Consider the following 20292-nt stretch of genomic DNA (forward strand, 5'->3'; position numbering starts at 1 on the left):
CAAGACATTTGCCTTTTAATGATCTCCGCTAATCACCCTGTTATAAAACCACTCCAGCAATCCATTCAAGGGAAGCCCTGTAGGATAGGGTGAACACCCCAGTGGCCCAGGTGAGCACCCCATAGCAAAGTCCCCATCCCTCCATGATACAGAGCACAAGCTGGGCCATGCTACTGCCCTGTCCCACCTCGCTCTGCCCCTGCTGCCTTTCTTCTCCCCCTCTGGCATGGTTTCTTTGTGTGTCCCCCCCAAACTATGGCAGAGCCCAGCCCCGCAGAGCAGTGGCGAGAAGTTGATGTGACCTTCATAGCCAGAGAGCACCTGGACCAGCTTTGTGCTGTCAGAGGGAGACTATAAGGAAGGCCTCAACCCCAGGCAGGGAGCCACCTTCAAAGAACTCCAGGGGAGATGCTTCCTAGCAAGGGGTGGCTGGCCCCATTCCCACAGCTCTGGGCAGAGGTTAGTGGGAGCGGGAGGGGACCCAACCCCCAACAGGCAGGTAACAAGGCTCAGAAGAAAGTGAAATTGCAGCCTTCAGAGGGGCAATTTTTCATCCGGGAGGGCAGAGGGAGTGTGGTTCCTGGCCTTTTACCCCCCTCCCGCAAGCACCTGCCAAGCAAGGCAAGAGGGGGCACTACAGAAACAGGGGGCCCTCCCCTCCCAGCACATGCTGTAGGGTCACACTAAGCCTGCCTGTGTTTTCTTTGGGGGGGGGAGGGGTCGGAGTGAGGGGGAGAGGAAGAATCACTTCCAAAGGGGATTTTTAAAGAGACAATGCCCGGTTAAAGCGAGCACAGTTCCCAGCCCTGCAATGCCTCATTGAGCCTTTACAAGGCTTGCCCCGCCCCCACTGCAGCCCTTTGCTCCCTCAGCATGGTGCATTTCACCTTTCCCACCAGCTCAGTTTCTCTCAGCTTTGGGGTGGGGGGCAGACAGGTCTGGGGCTAGTCCAGGCACTACACTCCATTAGTTACTATTAGACTGAGTCAGACCTGGCTTACTCGGGGGGAGATCTGTGTGACGGGGACAGAGCTGGTGCGGGGGGTAGGGGGCGGCTGTGCTGGTAGCCTGCTCCAGTGCTCAGTTCTAGGCTCTGCCTTCATCACCCACAATCCCACCCTCGTCTCTAGCAGCCAGGGGCCCAGGGCCCTGAGCAGGCTGCTGCTCGCTCCAAGATCTCCAGCTTCTCCCTGGAGGGGGTGGGGGAATCTCATCTCCCCCTCACTGGTCACACTAGGGACTGCATCAACCCCTCTTGGCAAGCGATCGATCCCCACTTCACACTCTGACCTTCCCTGCACCCTGCTATGGGAGATGAACCCCAAGACCCCACCCCACAAAACACGAGCATCTGAGGGGAGCAGCAGCTCCTCAGCAGTGACCCTACCCCCATGGGGCCCTGTTAGTTCCACCCTGACACTGGTTGGGGATTTCTCTCAAACCAGTGGCTGCTGATGGCCCACGGCCCCTTGGGCACATCCTGAGCTATGCTCAGGACTCCTGGAAGGGCGGGGGAAGAGCTGGTTGGCCTGTGCACATGGGAGGGGCCCAATGCAAGCATGTATGTATTGGGGAGGGCAGGGCGAACAGCCCCTGCAGTAATGCCACACCCTCAGCATTTCAAAAGCCACTTCAATTGCCAATTCCCACTTCACCCAGCCAAGGCAAACAGCTCCCACAGCAGGGGAGAGAACAAGACACCCACCTGAAAATCCACCTCCCCCCTTCCCCGGTGCCTCCAGCCTGCACACTGATTCACAGCATTTCCATGGGACAGCACCTGGATGGCCCAACGGGCTCGCAGGAGCGGGGGGTGGCCAGAGGAGGCTAAAATCACCAGCTAAAAGTGGGGGGCTTCCCCCCCACCCAAACCTCACTTACATTTTTTTGGTTAAAAAAATAAAACTGGCCCATGGCCATCTCACTGGGATCCACCAGCCACGCCATTTAAATACAAGTCTGTACATATCTAAAAGCCCCCGCGGCTAGGGGTGAGGGGCGTGGCAGGAGCTGATGAACTGGGAGGGCCGAGCGCCCCACCCCCCAGCTCCTCCCCTGTGTCACAGTGGTGAGGGTCTGCAGTCCGTGGGTTGTACAGGAGGCGGCGGAGAGAGCGGCCTCCGTCATAGGACATCGGCTCGCTTATCGCGCACGCGGCTCCTGGCTTTCGTCCGGGCTTTGAAGGCGGCCGAGTTATACAGGTGCTGGGGGTGAGAGGAGAGGGAACAGTCAGCTGGAGGGGGAGGGACAGGACTACCAGGTTGTGCCATTAGGGCCCATCTACCCACCCTGGCTGGCCCCAGAGCACAAAGCAGGGTTGCTCACGGGCAGTTGTGCTGGTACCCTCCACATCCCCAGCCATGGGGCTCCCAGACCTTCCCTGGGGAGATTACTCAGCCAACGCTGGGGGCTTCTTCCTGGTATTCCACCTATTATCCCTCTACATCCCTGCACGGGGCACTCCACCAGATCCTCCCCCCTCCAGCCGGTGAAATCAGAGGGGGGCCAGCCCCTCACCAGAGAAGAAAGCAGCTGCTTGAGCCAAGTGGGGTTCTGTCTCACTCGCTGGGGGAGCCCAGTGCTTTGGCCACCAGCCTGGAGGTGTGCGGGCCTAGTTCCGTGTTAACCGAGCTCCTGGGACTGGACCCACAATCCCAACAAGCCCTGGGATCCTGGCCCCAGGTGGTAAGGGAACTCCTGGTTCTGGACCCCAAAGGCTCGTGGGGAGAGCTCTGCCTGGAATGGGGAGCTGTCCCCTCTGCTCTCCCCAGCCTGGCCGCAGGAGCCAGTGATGGGCTTTAGCAGGGCCGGAAGAGTCCTCCCCAGCCATCACAGCTACCTGCAGCCTTCTCCAGCCCTTCCCTGGTGCCTCCCCACTAGGCTCAGTGACCCCCTCAAGGAGGGCTGCGGGTGAGGTGGAAGGGAAGCAAACCAGGGCTCTGCCCAGCACCTCCTGGGACACAGGCAGCACCGCTGGAGCCAGGCAAAAGGGACCACAGGCCTGGCTCGAGTGCCGAGCGACTCACCTTCTCGAAGCGGGAGATCTTACTGGCTTTGATAGCTGCAGCATCCAGCACCAGTGGAGGCCCCAGGTCAAAGATCTCACGCAGCAGCTCATTGTTCTAAGGGCAACATGAGACGAGACCTGTTGGTGTGCCCCCCAGCCTTCATAGGGAGGGGGCAGCTGCTTCCCCACCACACCCAGCACCAGCAACGAGCTTCCCACTACACACGGCCACCTGGGGCAAGCCAAGCACCTGTTCAGGAGACGCTCCCCCTTACCTGGGAGGGTCTTTGATTCCACCTCCCCCCCAGCCAGACCTTCTCAGCATCCTGCCCCCAGTTCAGTACCTGTAGGTGATGCCTGACCCCGGAGCCCAGCACCTCCTTGAAGGCGTTGTATGTTCTCCTCCTGACCCAGCTGTCCACGTACATGCACTCCAGGCCAAACTTGATGGTCTCCTCATGGCACTCGCCGTTCTGGGGGCAGGGAGGTGGCATTAGTGACTCGCCAGGCAGCCCAGGAGAGCACGAGCCCTGCCCCATCCGACATGCATCCACGGAGCATGGGGAAAGAGCCACCCCCACCAGGGAATGCCACTGGACAAAGCAGGGCCCATGAGCCCAGCAGCTCCCAGCTTAATGACTCACCCACAGTGCGCTGGCATAAGCCAGCTGGCAGTTCTCCTCAGACGCACAGGCCCCTGTGCCCTGCGGAAGACACTCGCCTTGGGCCAGCTGTGATGCCAACATAGCTGCCAGCCACTTACTATTTCATAATTCCTGGAGACTGGCTGGTGGCAGCCATCCCAGCCCCTTGGCATTCTAATACACGCTCAGCCCTGCAACCTGAGTGGGTCACACACTGGGCACTGCTGGACTGAGACACTCGAAGTCCTTAGTGACTGAGCCCTTTGCAGGCTACACCTCCTGCCCCACTGGGGCAGGGTAACTGGTCTGGAGTCACCTCAAGATGGCATGATTCCACCCCCAGAGAGATCCCAGTGAGGTGCCAGCTGGGACTTGCAGTCAGGGCTGGGGCAGTAACAGGCTGAAGGGGCCTAGAGCTTTGTATCCCAACAGAGAACCCTGCCAAGCAGCCTGTTAGCAGGACCCAGGCTGGTCTCTGCCATGGGCATGCCCGGTTCTAGCACCCACACTCCCCTCCCCGTCAGTGAGGCTTCTCTAGGGCTGGCAGGGATTAGCGAGCACCTCGACGAAGTGCAGCACATCGCGGAAGATAGAGCGCTGCTTGCGTCTGTCCGTCTTGGCCCGGTACTTGTTGCTGTCGGTGGCCAGGGCTTTGAGATTGGTGCACAGCAGGTCCATGTCCTCATAGAAGAACTCCTCCTGTGTGGGAGGGAACGAGGTTGGGGAGGTGATGAGCAGCCTGCTTGGAATTCACCCCACAGCTGGAAGCCTGGCAGAGAACAGGGATTAGCCATGGCTGGAGTGCTAGGCGAGGGTTAACCTGGAGCCTGGCTAGGGTTTCTCCGGATAGGGGCAGCTGGGCTGGGAGGGCTCTCTAGTGGGGGAGCAGGTCCTACTGCCAGTCTTCCCAATGGACACCACCCACTGAACACATAACCAGCCCGTGCCCCTGGGCATCCCTTGCCAGTGATGTGGATCGTGGCAGCAGGGGACAGAACAGGACCCTGCCAGGAGCATAGGGAAAGGAAACAGCAAGAGGTGAGAGCAAGCCAGCCCCTTTATAGCAGGGGCCCTGGGCAGGCTTCTCGAGACAGCCAGCCTCCTCTGCACCTCGCTACTGCAGCACGGAGCTGGCCACCAACTCGAGGCAGACACACCACAGCTGAGGGTTCGCGCCCCACGCAGCACTGAGCCTGTCTGAGCCCCAGCAGCACCCTGAGACGTACCTCCAGCTCATGGGCCAGCTCGAAGAGCAGCGCGATGGTCTCGCCCGCCACAATCCGCAGGTGGACGTTGTCGCTGGACAGCAGCAGCGGCAGCTTGAGCAGGTGACTGCAGCAGGAGAGCCAGGGAATCAAGGCTGAGCCAGCACCAGATACGCTGCGCTCACCTGGGCATCTCAGAGGGCAATGGGCAGCCAGGGGAGACCCTCCTGGGCCTTGCTCAGGCAGGAGGGCGTGGAGACAGAGCAGGGGAGCCGGCCTGCCACACTTCCTATGGAGAGCAGCTAGCACACTCCTGTGCTACTTGCCAGCCACAATGGAGACTGACCTGGCCAGTGCTGGAGTCTGGGCTAGCTCCCACCCCATACAATGGATGGGATACTTCTCCACTCAGTCAGCCCCAGAGTCCAACCCCCTGCCACCCAGCTGGTGCAACAGGACATGCATTGCCCTCTGAACCCTTGTCATGAAAGGGTCAAATGGCAGCTCACTCCCTGCTCACATCTAGCTCCTTAGCACTGTCAAGTCACTCACTTGTCCAGGATCTTCTTGATCTGGGAGCTGGGGCAGATGGTAAGGAGCAGGGACCAGGACTGGAGGGAGTTGCAGTGCAAAGTTTGGAGCAGGGGGCTGTGGTGGGTGGGGACAGAGCTGCCCTCCTCCAGGCAGGAAGTTCCAAAGATGCCCTCCAGGCAGGTGAGACAGGAAACCAGATCCTAGGGCAGGAGAGAGTGTAAGCGCACCAGGGAGTTACACAGCCAGGGGAATCGGAGGGCAGGAATGAGCCCCAGCAGCCTCTGATGAGAGCACCTCAACCAGGTCAACACATTCGGGGTCTGCCCATAAGAATGGTCCTACTGGGTCAGACCAAAGGTCCATCTAGCCCAGTATCCTGTCTTCCGATAGTGGTCAGTTGCCAGGTGCCCCAGAGGGAATGAACAGAACAGGTAATCATCAAGTGATCCATCTCCTGTTGCCCATTCCCAGCTTCTGGCAAACAGAGGCTAGGGACACCATTTCTGCCCATCCTGGCTAATAGCAGAACCTATCCTCCATGATTTTATCTAGTTCTCTTTTGAACCCGGTTATGGTCTTGGCCTTCGCAACATCCTCTGGCAAGGAGTTCCACAGGTTGACTGTGTGTTGACTGCCCAACCCAGAAGCAGCCTGTTATCCAGAGAAGCTCCAGGTTCTGTGCCAGAGGAACTCCCTGTCATGAGCTGCTGGGGGTGGGGGTGTCTCTTGGTGCTTCCACATTGCCCTGGTCATGGATGAAGAACCAGCCGCAGAGACTGGCTGCCTGGGGATACTGGCAGTAGCTGGAGGTGCAAGGACGTGTAGAAGAGGGCTGAAGACTCCCGGATCCTATGCGACATGGCAGCCAGTTCCCTGGGTCCCTCCCACGGGTGGGTCTGATCATGAGGGGCAGGACTCTGCTCTCCTCTGAACAGCTGCTCTGGTAACAGCGTGAGGATCACAGCCCCTCCCACACTGGAGGGGAACATCCCATCATCCAACTAGGCAGAGCCAGGTGGGACCAAACAAGCCAAGGGCACAGCTAGTGACTAGTGAACTGGACAGTTCCAGGGCAGGGACAGCAGCCAGGCAGGACCCCCAGGCTGGTACGATAGTACTGCAGACAAGGGGGGTTAAGACCACCTTCTCTGAAGCAGCCATGTGATGAGCAGTAGCAACTGCTGCACCCCGCGAGATGGTGGCAGTGGTGGTTCAGTGCATCTGGCTCTGGGGTGGGAAAGGAAGGGGACACCAGACCCTATTGGGGCTGAGCAGCCTTCCCTAGCTTTTCCATTTAAAGCACCCGTTGGGTGCTAGCCCGCGGCATAGTTACCTCCACATCCGCAGCAGCAATGTAGCAGCACATGCCCAGGGCCGTGGCACACTAGACAGGAAGAGGAACGGGTTATGGAAGTAATGCAGGGCCAATCCCTACCCCTAGATCCCAGTGCCTAACTCCTTCCAAGCCACCCCTCTGGAAAAATCCTCCAGCGCCACGAGCTAACACAGGTGCCTTTGCTCTAAGACTATGCTTGGGCGCCTCCCCTCCTGTGGGAAATGGCCAGGAAGCCCTCTGTTCATACTGGGGATTGTGCTGGCTGATCTGGCCTGCTCCTGGCCTCCATGGCTCTTTGTGGCTCTTTGCCCCACGCTGGCAGGAAGCAGGGGGCACAGAGCACAAGCAGACTGTGTTGGGGTGATTTCCTGCTGGTGACCAGCCTAGGAGCTCTCTCTGCACAATGCAGGCACAAGGCAGGGCAAGCTGCCCTCATGCTGCCTGCCAGTGTTACGCCACCTGTGCCCTGCAGGGACCTGTCTATGGGCAAGACAGTGGTACAGTCTCCCAGGCCCAGTCAATCCCTGGCCTCTGAGCATGGCAGGGAGGAGGCCGAGTGGGGCAGTCGGGTTGCATGACCCCATAGGGCCCGGGAAACTGGGCTCACACTGAACTGCTCTAAGTCAGTAAGGTCGAGGCTGTTCTCCTTGTGGGAGCACACAAGCAGCACTGCTCAAAGTGGGGGGTGCCACCTCGAAGGGTCGGGGAGAAGCTATAAGTATTACAGCCCAGCTAGGGAGCCCTGGATCTTCAGTCCAAGCTGGAGAGACTTTGTTTAGCAGTGGCAGCTCCCGGTTCATTCCCTGATGCTGGCTAAGAGGGTGGCTGTTACACCAGTACGTTTCAAAGCCGCACCCCATGGCACATGACGCTAAGGATTCAGCGCTGCCAGTGTGGTCAGGAGCCTGGGCACCCTGTAACCGGGGCAAACTGCAGTCTGATTCCTAGCAGAGCAGGGGTTGGGGTGCTGCCCTGCTGGCCTGAGGGACTGTGCACACGGGGGCTCAGGAGGGAGGCCTCCTGTCTCTGCATCCCTGGGGCTGGTCCGCCTGCTTGGATTCCTCTAGCCCCTGTCCATGGATCCAGGCGGGTTGGACAGAGGGGAAGGTCAGGCCTCCTCTTCTCAGTTCTGGAGAGTACCCTCCCACGCCCTGGATCACGGAGCCAGCCTTGCAGATGAGACCACCGACAGAGCAGAGATGGGAAGAGAACGAGGATTCAAGGGAGAGAGGACCCTGTCCCAGCCTGTCCCCTGACATAGTATTGAGTCTGGTCCATTCTCCAAGGGGCCAGGTCTGCAGGCTCAGCATGAGCAAGTCCAAAAGCAGGTAGGCCCAGCCAGGACTGGCACTCAACCTCTTTCAGAGCCACATCTCCCCATCACACCCACAGCTGAATTCCTCCCTGTAGAAGCTGGAACTGGTGGAAAGTGAATGCTGAGTTCCACAGCCACTGGTCAGTTTCACACATTCTGTGATAACCCAGCCACAGTCCTGCTACAAGCCTAGAGCTAACCCGAGACAGACCCAGGTGCAAGGGAGACCCAGCTCCACACAGCTCTCTTTAAAGCACATCAGCGCTGCTCTCTGCTCTGCACCCCTGGAACCCAGCTGGGCTCCTGTGTCCTGGAGACTTGCTACTTACGCTCTGGCGAGCGATGGGGCTGGCCGAGGAGTCAGTCAGGATGCTGATGAGGAGGGGCTTCAGGCTGCGGAAAACCTCCTCCCCCTCGGGGCCCGAGCCCATCTGAAGGCACAGTAGTGTGAGAACGCTAGCAGCTAGAGACTGCTCCTCCCCTTTACCTGCATGGCAGGAGAAGAGAACTTCCATCAGCCTCAAGATCTTCTCCCTTCCTCCACTTGGGAGGCTGCCTCAAGTGCCAGAGCAGAACAGGGCACGTGCATGCAACCAAGGAACACGCAGCGAGGTGCATCGACACCCCTCAGCTGCTGGATGGAGGCAAATGTCCAATGCAGGCAGAGCAGAACTTTGCTCAGCACTTCGGGCTGGTGTCCTGAGACTGGAGGGGGGCTCTCAGCCAAGCTGATTTATTTGGTAGAGTTGAGGTTTTCAACCTGCCCAGAGAAGAGTGAAGAAACTGGCGCTCCCACTGTAGAAGCTGAAGGCAGAGTTAGTTCCTGCATTCACTATACTGCATTAGGGGCTAGCCCTGCCAGGACAGAGCCCTGGCAGGCAAGAAAAAAAAGATTTGCAAAGGGGGTTTGCAAAGGTTTAGTTTCAAGACACTGCATGTTCTGTTGGTCGTCCCCCTTGGGTGTCTCTGCTCCTGCTACTTACCCCGCCCCCCTGCAGCTGATGGTCTGCGGGCGTTCCTGCTATGATCTGCTGAGGTCAGGAGAAGATCTAGGCTGCAGATAAAGACTGGTTTCACGCCAAGGGGCCGGATCTGCAGGGAAGATGGTAGCCCCTTGCCCCGCTACGGAGGGCCTTCCCAGGGCTGGAAGGGCATGGGTAGCCTTACCTTTCTTCAGGCACTTCTCCAAGGAGTCTGTGAGCGTGAGCCTGCGTTCCAGCAAGAAGTCAAAGAGTGTCTTGGAGGAGAAAGCCAGCCGCAAGCTCTCCAGGGCTACCTGTCGGGTCCTGGTGCTGGAAAAGATACCCTGAGCTAGACATTGAGAGGGAGGTGGGGACCTGAAAAAGCTGGCAAGGGCCACCCCAGCCACTCATCACCTAGATCAGCTTCCTTGTAGGCAGGCAGGCTCAGCAGGGGGAGGGGAGGAAAGAGAGGGAAGACATTCTGGGGCCAGTCCCAAAGGGCTTACAAACCTCCCAAGCCAGGGAAGCCCTGAGAAAAGGGTGAGTCACCATCCCAATGGGTTCTTCTCAACAGGGGGTGCAGAGCACACCCCTTCCAAGGCCAGCTTACCCTTCTTGAGGGAGGTGCCCAGCCCAGCAGGGCTGCAGAGCAAAGGGGGTACTAGCTATGACGACACGCTTCTAAGGGTTGCTCCACAGGGGAGTCCTGTCCAGTCTGGCCTCGCTGCAGCTGGAGCAGGAACAGAAGTACTTTCCCTGGAGCTGTGCAGGATGAGATCCCAGGGGAGCTGCCTTCGTACCCTATCTGCCATGGCTCCCATCAAGTTGCAGATGCCTCCCAGACTAGTTTTCCCTCTCCCAGCTGGACAGAGCAAAGCTGGGGATGAAATCCAGACACGCTCTTAAAGCTCTTCCCTGTCTGGCTGAGCCCACTGGCATGTGCTGCACGTACTAGGAGCAAAGGGCTCCTGGCACCTACGGACACCCATAGCAGGGAGAGAGAGGAGGCGAGAGCTCCCAGGACAGCTGCAGCACACTGAACACCTGTGCTTTCCCCGAGGAAGGGCCAGTGCTGAGGAGTGGGAGGAAGCCTTGGCATGGGCCTTCCCCATCCCCATCTCACCTCTTGTCTGTCACGTTGTCAATGCACTCCTTCAGTCTGTCTTCCACCTCCTCCTGCTGGGCCTGCTCGTCCACAGCATCGCTCCCTGCAAGCAACAGCCAGAGTCAAATGCCGAGCAGCCAGATGGACCCATTCTTCCCACCTCAGGCCGCAGTGCCAACCCCCACATCCGGTCCCAGGAAGGAGAGTAGCAGCTGTGCCACCTGGCCCTGTGCTTCGTACACCTGATCAGAACCACTGACCCTGCAGGGCCGACCTGGAGGCAGCTCCATGGTCAGCTAGAGTGACTGGGCCTGGGACAAGCCCTCGCACGCCATCAGTTAAAGTCCTTTACAAAACCGAGGCCTGGAATTTCTTAGCCTGCCCCTGATTTTTATGGGCCCAGAGGGAGGGAGGGGGAAAAAAAAAAAAAGATGCTGGGGAGAAGGGAGGTTCTGGTGAGACACAGAGCGCTCTGTTGCTATGTGCTTGGTTTGCTCCTGCCTGGCTGCAGGTTCTAGCCAGCCCTTCTCCACCTGTCACGCCCCCTGCCTCTCACTCACCGGTGCCCTCCTCAGCGATGCTGGTGCTCTCACTGGTGCTGCTGTAGTGACTCAGTACTTCACTGGCTGCCTCATCATCGCTGGCCTGGGACTCTGCCTTGGCGCTGCTCCGAGCTCCTAGGAAACCAGAAGGGGAGGGGGCTGGGGTTAGGTCGACAGGGGCAGCCTCCAGAGAGAGCAGAGCCCCACACTCCACTCCTGGAGAGCCTCGCTTGCCCCTTTAATCACCTTCCTACTCTGCCCCAGCAACTGTAAGAAATATAATCCTCCTTCAGGGTCTGCCATCACTGAGCTAGCTGGCCCAGCTTCCTGTAGCTGCCAGTAGCTTAAGGTGTACAAAGGCAGACTGAACTTGCCCACATAACATGCCAGGGAAGCTTGCAAAAGGGAGATCTAATCAATTCCCCCTCCACTCCGCTGGATCTCCCATATTCCCCATCCTCTGCCCATTAAGCCTCACTCACGAGTCATCCAACTCAGGCTGCCAGCTCCGCCAGGCAGGGACCTAGCTGTATGCCTGCAAACCACCATGCCTCCCAACAGGCTGTGGCGCCACATGCCTGTAGCCAGCTGTACTGTGACTCGGGGTGCTAACTAGATCCCCACTGGTGACGAGTCTGCCCCGAGGGCTGGGTTCAGCGACTCACACGCCTTGCTACTATTGCCACAAGCACTGATGGGGACAGGAATATCAGATTGCACCATATGTAGCCTGCAAATAAGGAAGCAGCAAGTGTCTACGCAGATAGCAAGGGAGGATATTGGCAAATTAGCAACCCCAGTTTAGACATGCCCTGCTGATAAAGAAGGGAGACCTGGAGCCTCTGATAATCAGCACCATATGGAAAGGGGACAAGGCACAGGAGATGAGAGAGAAAGGAGCCAAGACTGGCCACAAGACAGCTTTACAGAATCATAGAATTTCAGGGTTCGAAGGGACCTCAGGAGGTCATCTAGTCCAACCCCCTGCTCAAAGCAGGACCAATCCCCAACTAAATCATCCCAGCCAGGGCTTTGTCAAGCCTGACCTTAAAAACCTCAAAGGAACGAAATTCTACCACCTCCCTAGGTAACACACTCTAGTGCTTCACCACCCTCCTAGTGAAAAAGTTTTTCCTAATATCCAACCTAAACCTCTCCCACTGCAACTTGAGACCATTACTCCTTGTTCTGTCATCTGCTACCACTGAGAACAGTCTAGATCCATCCTCTCTGGAACCCCCTTTCAGGTAGTTGAAGGCTATCAAATCCCCCCTCATTCTTCTCTTCTGCAGACTAAATAATCCGAGTTCCCCTCAGCCTCTCCTCATAAGTCATGTGTTCCAGTCCCCTAATCATTTTTGTTGCCCTCCGCTGGACACTTTCCAATTTGTCCACATCCTTCTTGTAGGGTGGGGCCCAAAACTGGACACAGTACTCCAGATGAGGCCTCACCAGTGTCGAATAGAGAACGAGGATCACGTCCCTCCATCTGCTAGCAATGCTCCTACATATACAGCCCGAAATGTCGTTAGCCTTCTTGGCAACAAGGGCACACTGTTGACTCATATCCAGCTTCTCGTCCACTGTAACCCCTAGGTCCTTTTCTGCAGAACTGCTGCTTAGCCATTCGGTCCCTAGTCTGTAGCGGTGCATGGGATTCTTCCATCCTAAGCGCAGGACTCTGCACCTGTCCTTGTTGAATCTCAGATTTTTTTTGGCCCAATCCTCTAATTTGTCTAGGGCCTTCTGTATCCGATCCCTACCCTCCAGCTTATCTACCACTCCTGTCAGTTTAGTGTCATCTGCAAACTTGCTGAGGGTTCAAGTCCACGCCATCCTCCAGATCATTAATGAAGATATTGAACAAAACCAGCCCCAGGACCGACCCTTGGGGAACTCCGCTTGATACCGGCTGCCAACTAGACATGGAGCCATTGATCACCACCTGTTGAGCCCGACGATCTAGCCAGTTTTCTATCCATCTTACTGTCCATTCATCCAGCCCATACTTCTTTAACTTGCTGGCAAGAATACTGTGGGAAACTGTATCAAAAACTTTGCTAAAGTCAAGGAATAACACATCCACTGCTTTCCCCTCATCCACAGAGCCAGTTATCTCGTCATAGAAGGCAATTAGATTAGTCAGGCATGACTTGCTGTTGGTGAATCCATGCTGACTGTTCCGGATCACTTTCCTCTCCTCTAAGTGCTTCAAAATTGATTTCTTGAGGACCTGCTCCATGATTTTTCCAGGGACCGAGGTGAGGCTGACTGGCCTGTAGTTCCCTGGATCCTCCTCTCTCCCTTTTTTAAAGATGGGCACTACATTAGCCTCTCTCCATTTGTCCGGGACCTCCCCCGATCGCCATGAGTTTTCAAAGGTAATGGCCAATGGCTCTGCAATCACATCCGCCAACTCCTTTAGCACTCTCAGATGCAGCACGTCCAGTCCCATGGACTTGTGCTCATCCAGCTTTTCTAATTAGTCCCAAACCACTTCTTTCTCCACAGAGGGATGGTCACCTCCTTCCCATACTGTGCTGCCCAGTGCAGTAGTCTGGGAGCTGACCTTGTTCATGAAGACAGAGGCCAAAAACAGCACTGAGTACATTAGCTTTTTCCACATCCTCTGTCACTAGGTTGCCTCCCTCATTCAGGAAGGGGCCCACACTTCCCTTGACTTTCTTCTTGTTGCTAACATACCTGAAGAAACCCTTCTTGTTACTCTTAACATCTCTCGCTAGCTGCAACTCCAAGTGTGATTTGGCCTTCCTGATTTCACTCCTGCATGCCTGAGCAATATTTTTATACTCCTCCCTGGTCATCTGTCCAATCTTCCATTTCTTGTAAGCTGCTTTTTTGTGTTTAAGATCAGCAAAGATTTCACTGATAAGCTAAGCTGGTCGCCTGCCATATTTACTATTCTTTCTACACATCGGGATGGTTTGTTCCTGTAACCGCAATAAGGATTCTTTAAAATACAGCCAGCTCCCCTGGACTCCTTTCCCCCTCATGTCATTCTCCCAGGGGATCCTGCCCATCAGTTCCCTTGGTATGTGGCTATTAAGAGTTCAGTCCATCCCAATCTTCCCAGTCCAATCCATCTTCCCCCTTTTTGGCTTTGATTGCAAGTTCCTTGGGGCAGGGCCCATTCATGGTTTGTGGAGCACCAAGCACACTGACTACACGCTGAAGTTAGCTCATGAACAACAAGCAGCACCAGTTACTCTGCATGCCAAGCACAAGCAACAGGCCAGCAGGATCACGAATGGCTGAGCTGACCCAGAGCAGCCTCTGAGCACGAGGGGGAGGGATGCCAGTGCGAGAGGCAGCAGGAGTGTTGATGGAGCCGGGTGCTGAAGGCCAGGGAAGTCCAGGATTAAGTGCCCACACCTGGCCTTCCTCTCTGCCTGCGAGGTGGCATGCAGCCATTGAATCGGTGCTCCCCACGCAGGGTTGTGTCCTGGAGGAGTCGGCTGGGCAGCTTGGGTTGCAGCCGGCCCAGGGGCACGACAGCACCAGAGACCGGGTGCTTTGGAGAAGGGGTGCATGCACAGTTTCGATGGGAGAACTCAGCGATACACTGGGCAGCAACAGGAACCCAGCAGCTGCCGTGGAGAGATAAGTGTCTTAATCACATAAGCTCACAGAGCCAACTGTCCTCCCTCACACCCCCACGGGAGGGAGTGGTGAAGAGTGCAAGCCATACTGGCCAAAGACACGGACCCTACAGAAAGCTGGACATCAGAGCGAGGATGCTCCAGGGGCTAAACCAGCTGGAGACGTCACAGGTAGCCTCCAAACGCATCTCTTCCTGAAACAGCTGCGATCCCTGAAAGCCCAGTCCAGTGCAGACTGAACTAGCCTCAGTATTCCCCCAAGGGCAATCTGGATCCACCCCCCTTCAGACTGCCCCATTGCCCCTCCCCACTTGAGGCCTGGCTTGGGGGAGGGGGGACATTGCTCACAGCTGGGAACTTTGTCAAAACAGAAACAACTTAATGCCACTTTCAGTGTTAAACCAGCCAGTGCCAGCTCAGCACACAGCTGCCAGCTCTTTAAAGCCCAGCACTTCAGAAGAAGCTGGAAGGAGGCCAGACAGAGAACACTGCGTGAAGGGTTTGCCTGCACCCCTCCCCCCATACGCAGGTCAGTGGTGGTACCCGTGACTGCACTTTGGGATCACTGGGAGAAGCAGCACTATACACATATTAAAGGGTAGTTTGGAGGAACCCTTCTGGAGAACTGCATAGAGTGAGCCTTTAACCCAAGCGGGCACCCATAGTGGGGGCGTGGCACATCCACAGACTGCATCGGGTGGCACCCTCCCAGCAAGGCCAGAGGCACACAGGCCCTGGAAACTGTGTGCTGATGCAGCACAAAAATGCTGAGCTGAGTGGTAAACAGAGTCAGGCTCACCTTACATAACTCCACACAGAAGCGGACAAGCTTTGTGGGAAGAGAGCCAAGGGCTTTGCTGCTATAACCAGAACAAAACAGCACCACATTAAGTTACAGCGACCCAACTAAGCACTGCCAAAAGAGGTCAGAGGTAGAGCAGAGGGGTGCTGGAGTTGGGGGGGGGGGAGGGGAGATGCCTGGATTGGGGTGCAGGAGAGAGAAGGGGAACAGGGACTGGGGCACAGGGCTGAGGCAGAAGGATGCTAGGGAAGGGGAACTGGGACAAACCTTTGGGTTTTATTTTTAGCCTCTTTGCTAAGGCACAAGGATTAAGACCAGAAGGCAGCTGGTATATCGAATCCTATTCATCACAGCAAGCAGAGCGCCAGGGACATGTTTCTGAAGGGTTAATGTTCTTCAGGCTCCATGCCTGCTGTGAGAACAGCGTGGCACTGAATGCCTGAGCCGGATTGGCAGAGAGATGAAAGTGTAATGCTGAGCACACAGCCTGCCCTCTCAGAGATCCCTCCCCCTGGAGCTTGCCAGCAGGGTGCTGCACAATGCAGTGGCCAGGGGGAAAAGCAGCAGTTTGGGATCTTTGGGAAGCAGAGTCAACAAGTCCCTCACAACAGGGCATGTGGGGGTTATGGGCCTTTCAAACCGAACGGAGATACAAAACCTGTCCCGAGCCCCCTGGGCAGGTGAGAGACATGCGGAGCAGGATGGGGCTCAGATCCGCTCCCAAGAACAGCCCACCCCATGCAACCTTCTACATGGAGCTCTGCAGAGCACATTGGTGAACTTTTACATGCTCAGCTAGTTGCTGTTGTGGTTAAGTGCCTGCAATTTGCCACTCATGCCAATGCCAAGTAGCAGTACAGGGAGCTCTGTCAGGCGAGCAATAAAGACAGCTCTGTATTGTCTAATGATACACCCTGACACATGGCAAGGCTCACCCCACTTCTCAGCATCTCTCTCTCACACCTCCCAAGCAGGGGAGGAAGAAAGAAGCCCCCTTTGCAACCCCCCTCTTTCACCACAGCCAGGCGTGCATGAACCCACCTTCTACTAACAGATTTGCATTCTGAGATCCTCAGAAGGAAGTCTCTGTAAAATGGCTTCTAGCCAAATGGCCACCAGCCACACCAAGATGGGGCTGCCTGAGCAGAGTCCAGAAACAGCCCATTCCTAGCAGCACAGGCAAAGGGCGCCCTGCTGTGGATTTCAGAAAAACCAGCCCCCAGATCTTATCCTGCACCCTCATCTTTTGCATTGCTCTCTGGATATTAGATTTAACCCTTTGGCTAATAAGTGCCTAGAAAATTACTCCAGCCCTGGTTAATAGCCTTTGTTTACACATTGCAAACATTTAAAACCATGTTATATCCATGTTAGAGAATACCACGTTCAAATCCAGCTTTGGTAGGGGAGCGTCTCACATCTCTGTTGAACACAGTTGCTTAAACTGGTTGTTTGGAGAGTGCCATGCACATCCAGGTGCTACCGCAACCTAAAGAATAACCTGCGCCATAGGCAGGGGCTTTCCGTGGTTTGGGATAGATCCACATCAGCCAGACCTTCCAGGTGATCCTACAATGCCCAGGACACCAAACAAGTGTTTGCACAGCACTGGCTTCCAAGTCTGTAAGCAAACAGCAGTCTGGCACAATTGCAGCTGCGTGTATTTGGAGTACTGCAAACAGCTGCATGCGTGAAAGTGCACTCATCCAACACACCTGCAGAAGAGACATGCTCGGCATGCCTCTCTTACAGCTGTGAAGAATGGAAAGTTCCAGGCTGGGTCAGGGACACCGCAGTGTAAAATATATCCCACTTAGTGAAGTTGTTCCCTTTGCAATAACCTTGCTGAAGATTCCCCCATAACGCCAACTATGACGTGGTCCGCAAAGAACAGAAACAGGGCTAGCAATGCATTCCCCAGCAGTCACTGAACTGCAGACGGACAGTAACAGCTTCCGTGATTTGTCCACTCAAACATTTGTCTCTAAGTGAGAAGTTTTACTACTGCATTTTACAGATATTGAAAAAATACATCCAGGTATGTCTGCTCCCTCCTCTGGACCTCACAGCATGTCCTGTCTTCAGTGTCTTCCCGATGCTAAGCTAGCTACCTGAGGCAGAAACAGGCTACTTTTGCATGGCATACAGCATAGATCTCATTGTGGGCAGTTCACTAGCAGCAAAGAACATGAAATGGAGAGGAGATGGAGTACAGGATTTCAGAGGAGATGCACGCACAGAAATAGCAGAACAAGTGTGGGTTGCAAAAGAGCTACAGCTTTGTATAACAACCGCGACAAATTCCCACCTGGAAGCTCTTCCTGTTTGCACCCAGGTATCAGAAGACTCCAGTAGCTAGCAAGCATAAGCTTGGTAACAGACACATTGCTTCCTTTTAGTTCAGACATAGGCTGACAGAACGTACCCTACTTTTAGTATCCTTTCATGCAAGAATGCTGCTTAGGAACAAGATTAAGAGTGAACTGGAAAGTGAAAATGGAGATAGATAAAACAGAAATGTGCCTTTGAAAGAGGGATTTCAGCATAGAAATAAGATTTAAAAAGACACTGTCAACTTGAAAAAAAGTCACATTCCTGTCAACTTTTTTGTTAACCGATTATATAGTTACAAACACAAAAGATGCAGAGAAAGGCTTTTTTGTTTGTGTTACTAAAATGCCCAGCGCAACGGGACTTGGTCCGTGACTGATCTCTAAGACGCTACCGTAACCCAAATAATATGACTAAAAATGAAATGAGAAAGAATAAATTCTCTATTTACCACAGTGTACTTTGCGCATTTGACAGCACTAGTCAGTTTCTGTTTCCCATATATAATCAGTTTCTCCCCTGCTGAAAAGGCCTTGAACAGAAGCAGCAAGCTGAGCAAATTAACCATTCCATTTTTTAAGAGAGAGGAAATTAGACAAAAGCGTAGGCATTATTATCTAAAGAAGACTATCAGAAACTCGGATTTTAAGTTAGTTTCAAAAATTCAAGGTAATCCTTTAAATGTTTTAAATCTTAAATGTTAAATCTGGAACATCCTCCTGTTCTTCCCAGTTTAAGACGCATGAAGCCAGAGCCACTTTAAGTCCCACACAACCACGGATATATTCTGGGCCTTCTCTACTGAATCCAGAACTTCCGTAGGAGTCTAATTTTTTTCCTCCTGTGCTGAAATCTTCCCCCCCTCTAAGCTTTGTTAGTGGGAGCACATGGGACATATCTCCACTTACTTCAATTTTCCCCCTTGTTGTTCACCTTTAAAACTAGATTCAGTTCCCAAACTTTTTTTTTTTTAAATACACATTTGAGGGCTCCATTTTGGCAGAAAGTATGTACCTAATTTGGGAGAAGGAAGCAGATCCCAGCTGCCCCCATTTTTAATATGAGGTGCTGTTTGCCAACTACACTTCTAGGTGCTTTGATTACAGCGGAACATGCACGCTGGAATCTGTAGTCTTCACAGACTGAAAAGCAATACTGAAGATGATCCTGAGCTGCCCTGATTTCGCAGGCATACCACTGCCCCCAAATTTAATCTTAAAAGTCCAAAAGCATTATTTTGCTGTTGGATTTATATTTTTAGTACTTTGTCAAAGTTTGAGCACCCTGTAAATGTATCATTCAATTAAACATTTTTAAACAGATGCCCTGACCAAGTATCACCATAAGGGGACAGTCAATGCACAAAACAGCAACAGAACTGCACACAGAACGAAGTGTATTTGCACCTGCTGTTTCAATTCACAGGTCCCTAAATGACTAGGAAAGGCAAGATTTGTTCAGCTAAGGAGAGTTCAGTCAACCACAATGAGAGGAAGGATGGACAGGGTCTAGCGGACAGGGTGCTAGTGAGAGATTTGGGAGACCTGGGTTCAAGTTGCTGTTCCTCCACAGATTCCATGTCAGTCATTTAAGCCATATCACCGCTACAGGAACTAGTAATGTCAATGCAGGTTGCAGTGAAGAGAAGTGGGTTTCCCCTATGCTGTAGTAACTCCACCTCCCTGAGAGATGGAAGCATTCTTTTGTTAACCTAGTCGTGTCTACACTGGGGGGTTTAAGTTGGCACAGCTGGATTTTTCACACCCCTGTGCACCATAACTAGATCGACCTCAGTTTTAGGTGTAAACCAGACCACAGTCTCCGTACATTGAGGATAACGGCATTTTATTCTGGAAGCACCTACAAGTCCCAGGCACAGACCAAGCCCTCACTGTGACAGGTGCTGCACAAACACAGACTGAAATGACAGCCCCTGCCCCGAAGTGCTTCCCCCATTCCCAGTCACCCCACCCTCAGGCTGAGCAGTGAGTTCGGTAAGACCACGTGCAGCCCAGGCCAGAACTACGGCCGGGAGTGGGGTCATGGGAGGCGAGGGCAGCAGCCTATAGAGCTGTTTGAGGCGAGTGTACAGAAGGCCACGCAGCCCTGCCTGGAAAGGCCTAAGGCAGGAGCTGGCAGAGCCTGAGCGCGTCCCACCCAGCCTGCCCCTCCCTACAAGGTAACCCGGCCGGCCGGCTCCACCCCCGGGCACCCCCTCTCCTGCCACCTCCACCCCACAGCCACCCCCCACGAGGTAACCCCCCACCCCTACGGTGACTCACCGCGGCCGCCCCTCCGGGTCGCGTGCGCCCGGCGGGAGCGGGGCATGGCGGGCCGGGCCGGGCCGGGCCGGGCGCTCTCAGGGGGCGGTGCGGGGCCGGGCGCGCTCTGCGGGCTCGGGGTGGCCGGGGCCGGGCGCTGCCTGAGGGGGGAACCACGCGGCAGCCGCCGGCGCCACCATCTTCCCTCACTCGCGGGCAGGACAGGGCAGGGCAGGGCCCGCCCGCCGCCGCCGCGCTGCCCCCTGGGAGGCGCAGTCCGCGAGGGGTGGAGTCGCCACGGCCCTCGCGCTTTGTGACAGGCGCCCGGGACTACGAGGCCCATGATGCTCCGCGCCTGGGGCAACCGCTGCCTGGGGCACGGACTACAAGTCCCCGCAGACGCCGCGCGCCGGCCGGAGCTGTGTTAACCCTTCCGCTACGGGCGGCCCTCCTGGGGCGCGTTTCACGTGGCAGCCCTTGGGGAGATGCGAAGTCAAGTGCAGATGCCCATGGCTGGGGCTGCGTGGGCCGGGGGTCCGGCCTGGGAAGAGCTGGGACAGCAGCAAAGAAAGTGCTCTGATCTTTGTGGGACAGATCTGGGGGGCTGGCTAACATCGAAATGTGCATC

At 55.3% G+C, this 20292-nt stretch overlaps 1 protein-coding gene across 2 annotated transcripts; it reads right to left on the reverse strand.

Moving 5' to 3' along the window:
• On the reverse strand, positions 1–19974 carry IFRD2 (interferon related developmental regulator 2). Of its 2 annotated transcripts, none has more exons than XM_073352593.2 (12): positions 19686–19974; positions 10669–10785; positions 10127–10211; positions 9209–9333; positions 8371–8528; positions 6724–6774; positions 5409–5590; positions 4878–4983; positions 4213–4350; positions 3352–3480; positions 3027–3122; positions 1–2204 (listed from the first exon to the last, which is right to left on the reverse strand). In XM_073352593.2, the coding sequence occupies exons 1-12, from the start codon at positions 19729–19731 to the stop codon at positions 2124–2126; spliced, it is 1314 nt and encodes a 437-aa protein (XP_073208694.1). In that variant the 5' UTR covers positions 19732–19974; the 3' UTR covers positions 1–2123. The 2 variants fall into 2 exon arrangements, with proteins under 2 accessions (XP_073208694.1, XP_073208693.2); XM_073352592.2 differs by lacking the exon at positions 19686–19974 and adding an exon at positions 11133–11309.
• Positions 19975–20292: the final 318 nt, after the last annotated feature.

This window comes from Lepidochelys kempii, chromosome 7 (assembly GCF_965140285.1).
Source record: "Lepidochelys kempii isolate rLepKem1 chromosome 7, rLepKem1.hap1, whole genome shotgun sequence".
NCBI classification, from domain to species: Eukaryota; Metazoa; Chordata; order Testudines; family Cheloniidae; genus Lepidochelys; species Lepidochelys kempii.

Excerpts from the sequence above, each read along its gene's own strand:
- IFRD2 (XM_073352592.2), bottom strand. The coding sequence starts at position 11,226 with ATGTGGCGCCACAGCCTGTTGGGAGGCATGGTGGTTTGCAGGCATACA. Across the intron at positions 6,775-8,370 it reads GCCCCATCGCTCGCCAGAGC|TGTGCCACGGCCCTGGGCAT; the intron begins GTAAGTAGCAAG and ends CTTCCTGTCTAG. Across the intron at positions 4,984-5,408 it reads ATCAAGAAGATCCTGGACAA|TCACCTGCTCAAGCTGCCGC; the intron begins GTGAGTGACTTG and ends CTCCTGCTGCAG.